General features: G+C 40.5%; 1 protein-coding gene across 1 annotated transcript in view; it reads right to left on the reverse strand.

Annotated features, from left to right (window-relative positions):
• The window catches only part of NYAP2 (neuronal tyrosine-phosphorylated phosphoinositide-3-kinase adaptor 2), a 200,448-nt gene that overhangs the window by 24,097 nt on the left and 161,410 nt on the right, over positions 1 to 14,941 (reverse strand). Inside the window, exon 6 of the mRNA XM_054586117.1 lies at positions 5,466 to 5,569. Within this exon, the coding sequence (XP_054442092.1) occupies positions 5,466 to 5,569 (104 nt within the window). The remainder of the gene's footprint in view (positions 1 to 5,465; positions 5,570 to 14,941) is intronic.

The following is a 14,941-nucleotide window of genomic DNA, read 5'->3' on the forward strand; positions in this document are numbered from 1 at the left end:
CAAAAGCAATCACGAAGGAATTTCTCTGTCAGCAAGTCAGGCTTTCTGTTAGTCTTCTATTCAGTCTGTGAAATCGGGATAATGAGCGCCCTTCCTGGAGGATTTAGGCAGTCCCAAGGCACAGAAGATGCCATAAGTCCTAATGGGAATAGCTGCATCTAATAAAAAATGATACCAACCTCTCAGAGATCACTGGCTCTGATTTGTTATTCCACCCCGCCCCCATCCCCAAAAGTATAGAAAGGTATATGCAGAAGTTAGACAACCTAAAACTGCAGGAATAAAGTAATGAAAAACACAAAACAAATATCACCAAGAACACCTGTCATGGGTTTCTATAAGCATTATGCTTATTATCCCAAGCCTTGTATCTTTTCTGTCAAAAAGCAGTTTTATTAGATTAAGTTATTTTTGAAATCCACGTACAGACTGCAAAGTGCACCTCAGACACTAGGTGGCGGTATGTGTCCACCTAAAGTTACGCTACTTTCCCTGAGCTGGGCTGGCCATCATAGGCTGACATTGCTTTCAAAAGTGAGAGCCCCTGGTTGTGGCAAGTTTCTAAGATGTGGACTCCTGCTAATAACTGGCAGCCGACCACAGCCGTCTCAGTAAATTCTCAACTGGAATTACCAGTCTTCAACAGCTACCTATGTACAACTCAAGCAAGACCTACAACAGGAAATTGGTAACTTGACCTCTAGACTTAGAGACAAAGCTTCACTTTCAACTATACTGGCATTTGGAATAAATCTAGCAGCTAAATATTTCCAACAACCTCCCAGCGTCTCTATTTTCTAATTGTTGATAGCAACTGACATGGAATTGGAAACTTTAAAGACCTGCTTGAAACCACGTGGAATAAACAGTAAATGAGGTTGAAATCTTCAGCTTCCTTTTCCCAGGCATATTGACATTGTTGTTAGTTTCGTAAACTAGACCACACTTGGCATTTGCCGAGGAATAAATGAGGGCCCAAGTGATTTCTTTACATATATATTCCACCGACTCTGACTTTGCTTAAGAAGAAAATACAAAGTAGTGTTGGCTGATAACCATATATTCGCACGCACTCACTTGGCAAGACTGAATGTTGTTCAAATTCAGGCCTCGCGTTTACATAATAATTTAGAATGCATTATCCTCAATACCTTCTTCTTTAAGAGGAAAAATAAAAATGAAAGACAAAAACAGAAAAGTGAAATCAATGTAATCGGATATAAAATTATACTGAACGCACTTCTGGGTAAACACATGTGCATATCAGAAAACAAGGCATTTTAAACAGGGGTCTGGGGACGCTCTAAGGAAATGCTGATGTCGACAAACTTATCCTGTGTCTCTGCATCTTTGGCCCTGGCCCTGGCACATAACAGCTGCCCATGCAGCCCTGACGTGCTCACGCTGCTCCTCTGCACTGTAACTCAAACAGGAGAGCAAGCTGCACTAGAGAGCAGGAGGCATTTCTGAAAAGATACGCTTAGTCGGTGTCTACTCACTTTGCTTCAAAGCTGCACGTGAGATCTACAAGGTGAGAAGACATGCCGATAGATTCCCTGTGAGACAGTAAATACCTGAGTGTCTAATTTTTCTATTTGGAGAGGAATTAATGAAGTGATCGTATCAAGTGTGCCCAGAATGGGGTGGAGAAGCCGTTCTGTCTCAAATAATGGAACAGGAAGATGCACTGTCTAGAGAATTTAAAGTCACGACTAAAACAGACTAAAAGTGTGTCTTTTTCTGATTACCACGAGCGAGCCATTCCATACAAGGTCAGTGATACCAGGTAGACGGAACCAGCCCTCTGTTACCAGGTAGACGGAACCAGCCCTCTGTGTCCACTGCCTTTGGGATACCGCTGAATGGAAGGACCCTCCCACTCTGGATTTTTTCAGCAAGAGGAAAGTAAAATTTTTGGAAGAAGGGAAAGTGAAAAGGGAAAAGAGAAAGAACTATTATTTTTCTAGTAGGTAAAGTCTGTCCAGGACATTACGTACATATGTCTTTAATCCTCAACAACAAGGATGCAAGACAGATAAAACTGCCCTAATTTGACAGGTAGGAAAACAGACTTTGAAAAGCTGAAGGATGTGTTCAGGGTCACACAGCTAATGGCTAGTGGAGCAAGGATTCTAATAGAAGTCTTACTTCTTCTAAATCTCCAATATTTATCCAGCAAAGTAGTTAAGAGTGCAGACTTTCGCATTTAATAGGTACGAAGCATGGACAAGGCAGGTAATGTCCCCTTGGTATCCTCAGCTGTGACGTGGGATGATACCTGTACCCATGGGGTAGGACAGAACAGTGGAGCACACCTCCGATGAGGTGGGGAGGCCCTCAGCAGGTCCTGGCACAGAGATGACAACAAGTGGCGCGTGGCTGTCATCATGCAGACTTCATCTAAGAACCCTACAGAGCTGTGCATCCCTTCCATGTGTTAAAGGATGCTGGAGTCTATACCTAAGCTACCTCACACTTTTACCTGTGGCCCTGGCGGGTTAAGCTGATGACTGGCATGCAGAGGAGAGGGACACATGCAGGTGTGGAGAGGACAGCAAAGTTAGATGGAGCTCCCCTTCACGGTCCGTCTGCCCCCAATCCCACCCCTATTTGTTGATGGCTTTAAGACTTCTTAGAGAACATCCTCTTTTTTATTATACTCTATTTCCTACTCCTAGGAAATAAATGGCAAGATTTTTGGATGGGGGGTTGCAATGAGGGCAAAGGGATGGCCTGTTTAATTTCATTCTGCTCCGTATCGGAGTTATGGAGAAGCCGGTCATTAGACTACTGGCCTTTAAATGGTGACCCAACTATTCTGCCACTTGAAATATACAAAAGTTAACAAGCACACAATGCCTAAATAATATTTCAGAATTTTTCAGCCTATGCTGTAATGAGTTGTGAAAAGTCATCTGAGAGTTTCTGAATTCTTGGCATGAAAGTGCAAATCAAATAATTTCCACATTTCCTTACACATATTACTGGATTTGGCTTTTATTTAAAGGTAGTAACAAAATCTTGTTTCTTCTTTAAATACGGCACTAATTATAGAGAGCTCCACCATGTACTTAAACCTCACATTTTATAAGCCAACCAGACAGGACTGTTAAGAGCCCACCTAAGGTAACGACTTTTTGTTGGTTGGTTGGTTGGTTCGGCACTTGCTTTATTTTAATGCGACTCCGCCATCACACATGACAATAAATGAACATCACCACTGACATTCCCATTTGTAACTTGAATTTATTCCGCATTACACAGGGAGAGCTAGATCCAATCTCTTTGGTAAATATCATTCTTATGACAAATAACTATAATTTCTTTGTAACATAATCTTTGTGAACATACCAGTTTATTTTGCAATTTGAAGGTAGTGCAAATGAACCTTTCTCCACCGTGTCGTTGACATTACACTGTAAATTTAGTGGCATTTTCCACGTCCCCCGATTGGGGATTTTCATACTTGGAAATACTTGTCAGGTTAACTTCCATGCAGAATGAAAATAAAGGGAGTCATTTAAAAATCTATTGCATAGCCCGTGTGGTGGAAAGCTATGTGTTAACAAAGTGAGTTCAGCTTTTGCCAATTGGCTGTGTGTCCTGTTTCTGCTTTTTTCTCCCCATTCCCATCATATAATATAACCCTGAGCATATGATCAAATCAGCTGTATAAAGGTGCAAACCCAATGCAGACCATTCTCTCACTTTAGGCCTGAGATGAGGACCTGGAATATCACAGTCTCAACAACAAAAAAATTTGCTCAACACTTGAACAAGGGATGGTAGAAAAGGGGCCTCTTCCTCACGTTAAGATGGGTGGTACCCCCCCCACACACACACAGAACATATACCTCCCTCCCTCTTCTTCCTGGAACTGTTTTCTCCTCCCATCACCAAACCTTAACTTCTGGATGGAAGCATTTGGAAATGTACATACAACTGATCAGATGAAACCTTGTAATCCACATGTTCTAGGTCTACTGGGTTTAGGGCTGGAATATGGCATGCATAATCTTAGCAAAACTAGTCACGTCTGTAATAACAGTAGCACGGGAATGCTAAAGAGAACATACAGTTGAAGTTTCTCTATTCTTTTTTTAAATCTTCACCCAAGAATACATTTTTATTGATTTTAGAGACAGACAAAGGGAGGGGGGAGAGAAAGAGAGAAAAAGAGAGAGAGAGAGATTGATCAGTTGCTTTTCATATGTGCCCTGATTGCGGTATGTGCCTGACTGGGGATCAAGCCCTCAACCTTTTGGTGTATGGGACGATGTTCTAACCAACCAAGTCACCCGGCCAGGGCAGAAGCATCTCTATTCTTAATATTTGGTTTTGTGTTTCTCCTGGAGGTATCATCCATAGTTTTATAATTCACTATTTCATAAGGGTTTTACAAATACAAAGATTAAAGCTAAGAGGCAGAGAGATCCCACTTCAGGATGATATTGTCCCATTTCACACCAGTAACAATTAAGGGTCAAAAAATTAAGTCAAGGTACTGAATTTCTATGGGGTGAGTTACAGAGAGTAACATAGTAATTTTTCCCCATAATAAATTCCCCATACACAACCATGTACCCAAATGAACATCAGAGCAGCATATTGTACTGTGAAGGATTAAATGATATTTTAGCTTATGCCTTTATTTTTGTCTTTTTTCTTCAGATGATAATAGAGATCTCATTTACCATGCATGAGTACTTACATCCCCTTTCGAGAACATTTCTGGTATTACTGGTATGACAGGCAAATGCCATTTATTTAAAGATTGCCTTATTAATCCACAGTTTTTGGTAAATATCTAGATTATCTCGTACGTCAATTTGTCTTTATGGCCTAAGAAAGAAGACTAGCTGCCGTGTTCAATCCAAATCAGTTGGTATATGAATATTTATAAGGACATCAATATTCACAGTGTCTTACAAACATGCTCCGAGCTAAATAAAAATAAAAGTAAAATGGCCACAAATATTACAGTATAATAGGATAAGAGCTAAAAGATATGTACAAATTCATTGACAACAGTCATGTGTCATAGACAAAACATTAAAAAGGAAATCTACATGAAACAAAGTAGATAAATTTATCAAATGTTGATAAATTTTCAGAGACAGTATAAAAGTACACAAAACATGGAAGAGAGAAAGGATTTTTAAAAATAACCACTAAGCCAATACATATAGTACAGGTTTACTACATTTATGTTACAGAAGGATGGAAACCAGAGACACAAACGGCTTGGTAACAGCAGAGAAAGTTTCACCCAATCGCAGGGGAGAAAGACCCTCCTTTTTGGATGAGAACACAGACTGCCACACTCCTCCCCCGCAGCCCATACACACAGAGAAAAAGAAAGCAATGCAAACGTCGTCTACAGCAACACAGAACAGACAGAGGTGGAAGCGTTTGGCATGTTGCATCACAGGAAGTCAATCACGATTGGCTAACGATGATGGTACCTGGCTCTGGTGCAGGTCACTGGCTTGCCTGAGAGGAGTAACGGACGGAGGGGGCACACCTGATGTGGACGCAGACCGGCCTAGTTTGCAGCTTACTTTCGGTTCTGTGGACAAGGGGCAAAGAGAGACCGGCCGTTAGTGGAGCAAAGTCGTTAGGGATGACGTCGTTAGCAGACTTCCGCTTTGTCTGGCTGAGTGCGCTTTCGACACACCGGACAGGGCCGCTGACTACTGATCGCGGGCAGGTGACAAAACAGCGCCCTAGGAGTTGGCTCTGAAACAGGCTCTTTATTTGAAGATGAGCTTCTGGGAATGAAGAACAAATCACAGAGGCCGAGGCCTTGTTCCCTTGTACATTTACCCAAATTTGGATTAGTTTCTATAGAGTGACTACTGGGGTGACAACACCCCATTAGGGGAAGAAGCAAGTGACAATTTTTGGTGCTTTATGTTCAGCTTTGGTCCATAGGGTTCATAACTTCTAAAATGTCTTCTTCACCATAGCCAAATTTTACTCTTCTTCCCCCCCTCCCTTCCTTCCTCTCTTCCTCCTCTTTCGTCTTATTTTTTAAAAAATATTTTATTTATTTTTAGAGACAGGGAAAAGGAGGGAGGGAGCAAAACATTAATATGTGGTTGCCTCTCGCGCGCCCTCTGCTGGCGACCTGGTTCTCAACTCAGCCACGTGCCCTTCACTGGAAATTGAAACAGTGACCCCTCTGGTTTGCAGGTCGGCACTCAATCCACTGAGCCACACCAGCCAAGGCTATCTTTCTTATTTTGAAGTCTATATCATTGTACTTGTGCTGACTGCTTTCACTACGTTTTCAGTGTAACTTTTCTCTCATCTCAGCTTGTTTTAAATTTTATAACCACCTTCTAAGACTTTTGCACTTTTTCATAATGGTAGTATTTTCCAAAATTAAAAGCATTGTCCTAAACTCTTCCTTTGTGTATGGAGCCCAAATAGCTGCCCAAGCCATTGCCAAGATACTTCGAAAATTAGAATTTGGAGATGGAAAGAGGTCACTTTATACATAGAATTTAGAGTACACAGAGAATATTGATTCTCAGATATACTTCGTTATTTGATAGAGAGGAAAAGAAGGCATAAAAAAAAGCTTTGCTTTTATTACAATCTTTTAAGTGTTAGTTTGGAGTTCCTGGTACATTCCAGCTTCTGTGTGAACTATGCTTAAATTGTCTCTAATCCCAAAGACACTCTTTGGAATTACAGAGTTGGCTATAAATGCTCCCAATTCACAAATCAGAAACGTTACTGTTTTCTCCGGTGGTCGGCAGACTTGCGACACTCACTGCAGCGGGGATGGGATCTAATGTGGGGAGACCACCTGGGAAGTGCTGGGCCTGAGCCCCTCCCTGGGCAGGCCCACCATCCATTCGCCTTCAGCCCTGAGCATCCCGAGCCCCTCTGTGAGGCAGGAGCCCCCTGTCTGCAGAGGCGGGGAGTGCAGAGCCATTGTCACAGGGAGCCAGGGGAAGGAACTTCAGGCTTTAGCTTTTAACGAGAACCATCATTTTCTGGAAAAAAATGAGAGCCTATTGCTTTAAGGAGGACAATTGACAATCTTTGTTGACAATGATAAATTTGAGCTTTCAAGCGAAAATTAAAATTTTGACAAAATTGCACCCACCATTGTAAGCTCGACAGCATCCTAACACTAAAAAGGACTTTTCTTATGAGATCAGTGTGATATTAATGAGTGTGCTGTATTGGTTTTTATAAAACAATGTGTCAACATATGGAAGATTTGCATGACTTAGTGAGCCAATATTTTCTAAAAGCATGATGTTATAAATCATGCATGGGTAAAAGAGCCACTTAAAGTTCAAGATAGACTGATGTATTTTAATGTAACGGAGCATGATGAGTTTATTGATATGTAACTTTTATGAAACTGTTACTTGTTGATTTTAGAAGGGTATTAAAGAATGATATCTACAATTATATGACAGAGCTATTAAAATATTCCTTCCTTTTCAACTACACATATGCATGAAGCCAGACTTTCTCCACATATTTTAACTAAAGCAATATATCACAACGGATTGAATCTAAAGTAGATATGGGGACCTATGTTCCATCAAATCAGACATTAAATGTGCAAAAATGTAAAGTGATGTCAATCTGCTTACCATTTTTTGTACTTTTGGAAAATATAGAGTTTTCTGTAAATAAAAGATGTTATTTATGTTAATATATAATGGCTTTACTTTTAATGAATAATTTTTAATTCTCAACTTTAATTTCTAATATGATAAATATTATTATTCTTAACCTGCATAAAGGAAAGCTTTTGGGGTTCTCTATAATTTTTAAGAACATAAGAGATTCCTAAGACTGAAGAATTTGAGGACTGCTTATTTATAAACTCGGAGTTCCCAACAGTTCTCTGAAAAAGGTAATGTTTTACACAGTTAATTTGCCAGCAGAATACTTTAAAAAAAACTGAAACAGGAAAATACCATGTTGAAAACTCCAAGGAACTGGGGAACCACCAGTTAGGGAATTTTTCCCTAAAACAACTACAGCAATGTCCAAGAAAGGCTACTACCTACTTGTGAGACCTGAGGAAAGCCATCCAAATTCTCAAGGCACCTTTTCAACATTTATAATAAGAAGCAAGCACCAAAGTTCACTTGCTGATTTTTTAATGTTCATAAAGGATACCTGGTGGAATAGTTGAATTCACCTCAAAAACATTCCTGGTTGGTCATGAGCTAGTGCACTGAGGTTACTGCTTTTACTCTTCCTTTCTGGTCTGCTTTTTGTGCTTTAATTTTGTTACAATGTCAATAGGCTCTTGTATAACTCAAGTTTGCTATTTGCTAAAACTCTGGGTAAAGTTTTGCTTGTAAGCAGTTAAAAGTCACAAAGATTTATTTTAAAAGTAAAATTCAGGAGGGGTAATGACCATCTTTCATTTTTGCCTGTCCAGAATCCACTTATTCTTATTCTGGAATAGTAGTTTGAATTTCCTTTAGAGAAAAGTATCACTAATAATCTCAGTTCTTATGTTTCCATAGTAGGGGCTGCCTCCAACTCCAGCTCCAGAAGTGGCCATGTGACTAGGATCTGTCCAATCACTCTATCCCATTGGTCCCATTGATTGGTTCGGGACTGAACATGTGACCCAGGTCAGTCAATGAGAACTGCCTTCATACTTTTTATTTTTTGGAGGTTTTCACAAGAGCTGTTAAATTCCCATCACTTACTAGTTGAACGACAACAAGCAATTTGCTTGATCTCGCTAAGGTTCAGGTTGTACCTCATGTTATAAGTGACTTGCAAGGTCTCTAGAAAGGTTAGCTGATTTTATTATTTAAAGGCAACATCCATCTTTCAGCTCCACTACTTGTAATATAACAAAGTCTAAACTGCTTTCTCTCAGTGGCGTGCAGGGCTCAGCCAACACAACCAGCCTCATCAGCAGCCTCGCCCCTGTCGTGCAGTGTTAAATCCTCGGAAAGCTCCACGCCTTCTCTTACTCTGGGGTTTTCACGGGACACTATACTTTGCGTGGTGTATTTGTCTCTTCCCCCATCCTTCTCCTCCCTCCTTTACTAAACTGTATTCTGCGAGGACAGAATCGCGCCTATCTCCTTCCCTTCTGTATTTTCTGAGTAACTTGATTTCTGAAAAGGACTTAAAAGTGTTTATTGAATGAATTATTTTAAGCCATAGTTTAAAGACTATAAATCCATTATAACAGATAAATTATTTGTACATTATTATTAATATAAATAACTTTCCCCCATTTCTTTAACTTTTTCAAGTTTCCAATACATTGGAAAAATACACTGACTAGGCTTCAATTGAATTTAACACTATAAAAAATATAGAGGGGAAATTGCAGTGCCTTTTTTGGACAGTAGATGGCAGTACAAATATTATTTGACTTGTATCCTGGTCAGTTTACAAAGCTTCTGGAACTAGTCTTTGTAAAAGCCCAGCCTAAGTCAGAAAGAATCTCTCCTTTTTATTCTTTTCTTTGCTTTTTGGTAATGTCTTCAACGGCTTTTCATAGAAACAGAATGGGCATTCATTGTGAACACAGTTAGTGCGGGGTACCCACAAGGCCTTTCCAAAGAAAGCCAACTACCGCCGACTAGGAGCATTGTCAGGGTGAATTCGGCTGAGAGAGGGCAGAGTGTGGGGCGCCTTCCCTGCAGTGAAAGACGGGAAGCTGGCAGGACGGTCAAAACTCATGCCAACATATTGTTATCATGTTTTCAAACCTGGCTGATTTGTGGACAGGTGAGTAAAGTGAAAACACACACCTTCCACATGATCTAAATTTTATGCCTGGCCAATTATTTTTTTCCCCAGTAGAATCAGAGAATAGTTGGAAATTGGAATTTCCCTACTATGAATGAAATTAGTTACTGTCAAGTTGTATTTTTTCCCAGTAGTTTTCAGGGTATCTGTATAATATACAATGTAATGGTCTATGCATATGTTTAATAGAAATCAAATTTAACTTAGCTAACTTTGGAAATCTGATCACATAAGATCTTAACTTAAAACCCATCGATAGTTTCACACACACACACACACACACACACACACACACACACACGTTAATATCACCAAATTCTTTGACTCCAGACATCCCTCATAACTGTAAAATATCATCTTGCTAAGGAAAAAAAAAAAAAAAACGGAATAAGAATATACGTGGTTTAGAGAAAAGCCTACAAACTACTGGATAACCAAGTCCAATCCTGTCTTACTGAATCAGAGGCAAAAATGTGCTCCAGAGGGGGGATCAGGTACCACCATAGGCAGGTAGGCTTATCTGGGCAAAGGTCATCTGTCATCTCACAGTGAGCTGTTTAATCAAGTGTTCTTATAGGTTTGCTGAATGAGCAACTAACTGAACCAAAGAACAAGTCTGTATTGTGTCGCTATGTTTTAGGGGGAAAAAAACAACCGCATGTAACACGGTTGCTCTCAGGTGCTTGAGGATTAATGTTTACATCTATCAGAAACTCAGCTGTACACATCTCTCAGTGACAGGAACAGAGAAATTTCACGGCTAAAGAGTGGAGAAAACATCTCTTCTTTGGGTTTACGAGGCAGTTGTTTGGGTCAGCATATTATCTTTTTAATTGTTTCCTTGGGTTTAGGACGGTAGTACATTAACTGACCTTGTAAATTCAATTCCTGAATTTAAAATCCCAGGAGTTCGAATTCCTTAAGTGGTTCCTGTCATTTTCAGGTGAGACCCACATCACCGATGTGGCTGGCTCAGCCTGTCCCTTGTCGGGCTCTCGGCCTCCTCCCTGGCCAAAGCCCCTGCCCTCTGCCCTCCCGCCAGCCACTCGCCCGGGCACCCCGGTGTCACAGGCCATGGCCCCCTGGGTCCCCTCCCTTCGTTCTTATTTCTCTAATTTACCTAAATCGAAGCTCCTGTGTCATCAAGACGTCCTGTAACAGGCTCGAGAGGGAGTGAGGGGCCATTTTCCCTGCGGGTTTTTGTGACTAAGGAAACGTACTTTTTCTTTTTTTCGGATTAAATTAAAATATCAATTTTATTTATTTATTTTTTTGGTATATGAGTGTTCATTTTATTATAATTTTTTGAATTATACATAGGTATCATGTTCAATTTTTGTTTGCATATTTCACACTGGAAAGTTGTAAGTATAGATTTCTAGGCCCTGCCCAGAACTCCTGAACCTGAATTATTAATAGAGATGTCTTTGTATCTACATTATTTTTGTTTTTTTTTAATTAATTTATTTATTTTTTCAAATACATTTGTCTCTGCCTACCCCCCACCACTTTCCCTTGCCCCCTCCCTCCCTCCTTCCCTCAGCTCTTCCCCTTTGGTTTTTGTCCATGAGTCCTTGCTATATGTTCCTTGACTTTAAACGTACATTTTTAACTTTTGTGATTAATAGCAATCTCCCTCATTGGCACAGAGTCGATGCTTGATAACTTTATAGTGGAAAAAAAATAGGTGAATAAATGAATGGACAAATAAATGAATCAATTTGTGCACACGGAGGTGGAAATAGGGAAACCCAGCCTAGTGAAAGTTTGGGCAGAAACCCCGCACTCACTCCTTGATGTGTCTACTGCTCACCACCAAGTCTGGGCGATTTGCTGGCGTCCTCAGAGGCTTCATTTTAGTCGCTAAATAATCAGATTATAACATCAGCTCAGAGATATACTGTTGTTTGTGAAGATGCAATGAGATAGCTTTTAAATATATTTTTAAAGTGAACACATGGTATGTAAATTTAAGAAATTATTTTAAATGGGTCATAGATGATCCACAAAAGTGAAAAACTTATATTCCATAATTCAGATTAAATATAATTTGCCTATATCTCAGAGCAGCTTTTGTAATTATATTAGGTTCTGTTTTGTTTAAACTTGTATATTTAACTGTTAAATTGGACACAGTAGACCTTAGATACGATCGGAAAACAATGTGATTCTTTTCTTCCCACAGATCAGTCCCAATGTCTCAAAGTCTCTCTGATACCTGGTCTCTAGACTCTGAGCCTCTAACCACTTTCCAAGGCTAGAGAGGGAGAGTTCAGTTAAGGACAACACAATTCATTGTTGTCTCTTCCTTTGCAAGTTCTGCTTTTGTGGTCTGGCCTTTTGCTTTGGAATGTGAGAGTAATTACCTTCTATTATTTTGTAATGAGCCTTTACAAAGACACACTTTGGTTATTTAAAATGGTTAACTCTCTCCCAGTGCTCCTTTTCTGGTTGTTTCTTAAAGGCCTACCACTGGTATCAGGAGAAATGCAAACAATTTCTCTGGCAAAAAAAATCCTAGCAGGCAGACGTCACAATTTTCCACAGAGAAATTAAAGTGGGACTGTGGGGAATACGGCTCACATTACTCTCCAAAGACTCTCCAAATGAGAATGCTGTCGTGTGTTTACTCCTAGAATTCAGAAAGGGAGAGGTAAACTCTGGAGTGTGAAAATAGTGAGCAGAACCTAGCAACGGGATGTGGCCAAGGTTCCCCGAGGAAATAACCAAGCACCTGTTATAACTGGGGAGGAGGCAGATGCGGAGAACGTCCTGCTGGGGCCTGAGCCACTGTCCTGAGCGACAGCCTTCGGCCGCGGCTGCTGAGTCCACGGCTGCCTCGGGCCACTGGGGAGCCAAGTGGGAAGTCAGTCAATCTCCTACAGTGAAGCCCAAATTACAGTGGGAGCCTGAGGTCTGCCCCATTGGTTTCTTGTTCCTGTTGCTTCATAAAAATGAAGAGAACAGAGAACTCGGTCCCTATCAAGTACACAGGTCCTTAGTGGTGGAACGAGGGCAGCTGAAAATGATGCGTTGGAAAGTGCGATGGTGACGTCAGGATGGGAGAATGGCTTTTCACTTTTATTTTCACTTTTTGTTTTTCAGTGAGCATGCTCTACCCATATGATCATCATAATAAAGCATTTCCACTTCAGGAAAAAGCCAGCAAAGTTCCAAAAGACCATGGTATCTATATCAGTGAATTATTTTATACTACACCCTAACCCAGGGACTTGAAAATGACACTCATTTAGCTTTGTTCGTGGGTCGGTTAGGTGGTTCTCCTGGTCTTGGCTGGGCTCACTCATGAGCCCTGGGCAGCAGTGGGTCAAGGCAATGTTTCTGGTGATTTGCGCTTCCTCACATGTTTGGCAGGGGCCAAGATGAAGACTGGCGACTCTTGGCTTTGTTCCATGTGAACGTCATTCCCCAACGGCTACCTCAAGCTTGTTGACATGGTGGTGGAAGGGTTGGAGACGACCAAGGGGAAGCCTTCAGAGTCCCCTGAGGCTCCGAACTGACACACACTCACTTCCATCTTGTTCTACTGGTCAGTGCAAAACACAAGGCCAACCCAGATTCCAGGGGTGGAAAGCACATTGCAAAGGGTGTGAATGCCGGGAGAGGGGAGCAACTGGGGCCGTTACTGCAACCCCAGCATCCAAAGAAGCCAGGCCATGAGGAAAAATGGAGGAAGGAGCTGAGAGATATGAGGGAATTGTGTAGCTATACCAAAGCATTTAATACTCAGCCGGTTCTATAAGTCAATCTTCCTCATCCCTACATCTGTGAGTGAGCTGTAAGGAACACTCTCCCCGCTCATTTGCCTGTCTCACAGTCATCATGTTAGTATCAAATTTAGTATTATTTCCTCCAGGAAGCCTGTTGAATTCTCTTCCTTTTTGCCAGACAATATATCATGTGATTGCGCCAAACGTTTTTCCATGATATGATTTATGAAAACCTGTTGTTTCATTTTCTGCCTTCACTAGCAGACTGTGAGCTCTGGGAGCGCAGGGGCTACTGTACCGTATTTCACCTTGCACTCCCTGCCGCCCCTCCACATCTAGCCCCTGTATAGAACAAGGTAGGATCAGAATAAATTTTTGTTAGAAAATAAACATAAAAGGGAATGAATGACTGAATTAATAAATGAATGAATGCCAACTGGGGTATTTACTAAAGAAGATGTGTGCATTTGCAGATATCAATATTTTCTTATGAGTCTTGCCAACATGATTTTCAATTCCAAGTAGCACATAAATACTGTGAGAGATTAAGACTACTTTTTGATAACTGTGTATAATGTAGCAACCAAGTCTTAACACTTGCACCTTATTCTTTCTTCAGATTTCATAAATGCACACTCAAGACAATTCCAAAAATGGGTGTCACATTGGCCTACAATCTTTGTTGCACAAATAAATGAAGCAAAGGCAGGTTTATGCATATTATGTGTAGCAGAGAAAACCTTATACCGTACCTACAATGAACTGAGCTTTCGAAGAAAACGTTCAGTCGTGGTCCTAGAAAAAGAATCAGAGACCTTTCCAGTAAAGTTAAATGGGAACAGAATAAACTTTGTTATAAGCCAGCTTTGTACTAAGTGTTTCTATGCATTTTAAAATGTAATCCTCATAAAGACATCCACAGTGAGATTTCTTTCATCTTCTCTGATAAGATAGGGAAACTGGGGTACAGTGGTGGTATGTAATTTCAGGTCATAACCATCAAAGTATAATTTATTAACATTATTGTAAGGTTTGGTTTACTTGCAGTAAAAAACAAACAAACAAAAACAAACAAAAAACCACATAGATGTATAATGGTTTGCCAGAATTACCGTCCTGAATGCCCTCCTACAGTTCCCAGCCTCGCTGTCTGATTCTCTGCTGCTCTCTTACTTTTCACTCCTCTAAACCTGTGCATTTGGATTTCTTCTCAGATATGAAGGGCCGACTCATACATTTTGAGTTATGGCTGCCAGGAGTTTATCAGCAAAGTTTGCCCATCATTCCAGCATCACCAGGTAAAGTACAATACATTTTTAGAATTTTCCTGAGGAATATATCATTTTTATAACTCATCTGATAAAAGTTCAAAGTCTACACTCTCAGACGCCATTGCAATTTCCTCTCCTGAATTTTGGTTTTCAGTGGCTCCTTTTAAGTGGTTC

The sequence above is a fragment of the Pteronotus mesoamericanus genome, unplaced genomic scaffold (genome assembly GCF_021234165.1).
Source record: "Pteronotus mesoamericanus isolate MK-2021 breed Mesoamerican mustached bat unplaced genomic scaffold, CSHL_Meso_final contig_90, whole genome shotgun sequence".
Lineage (NCBI taxonomy): Eukaryota > Metazoa > Chordata > Mammalia > Chiroptera > Mormoopidae > Pteronotus > Pteronotus mesoamericanus.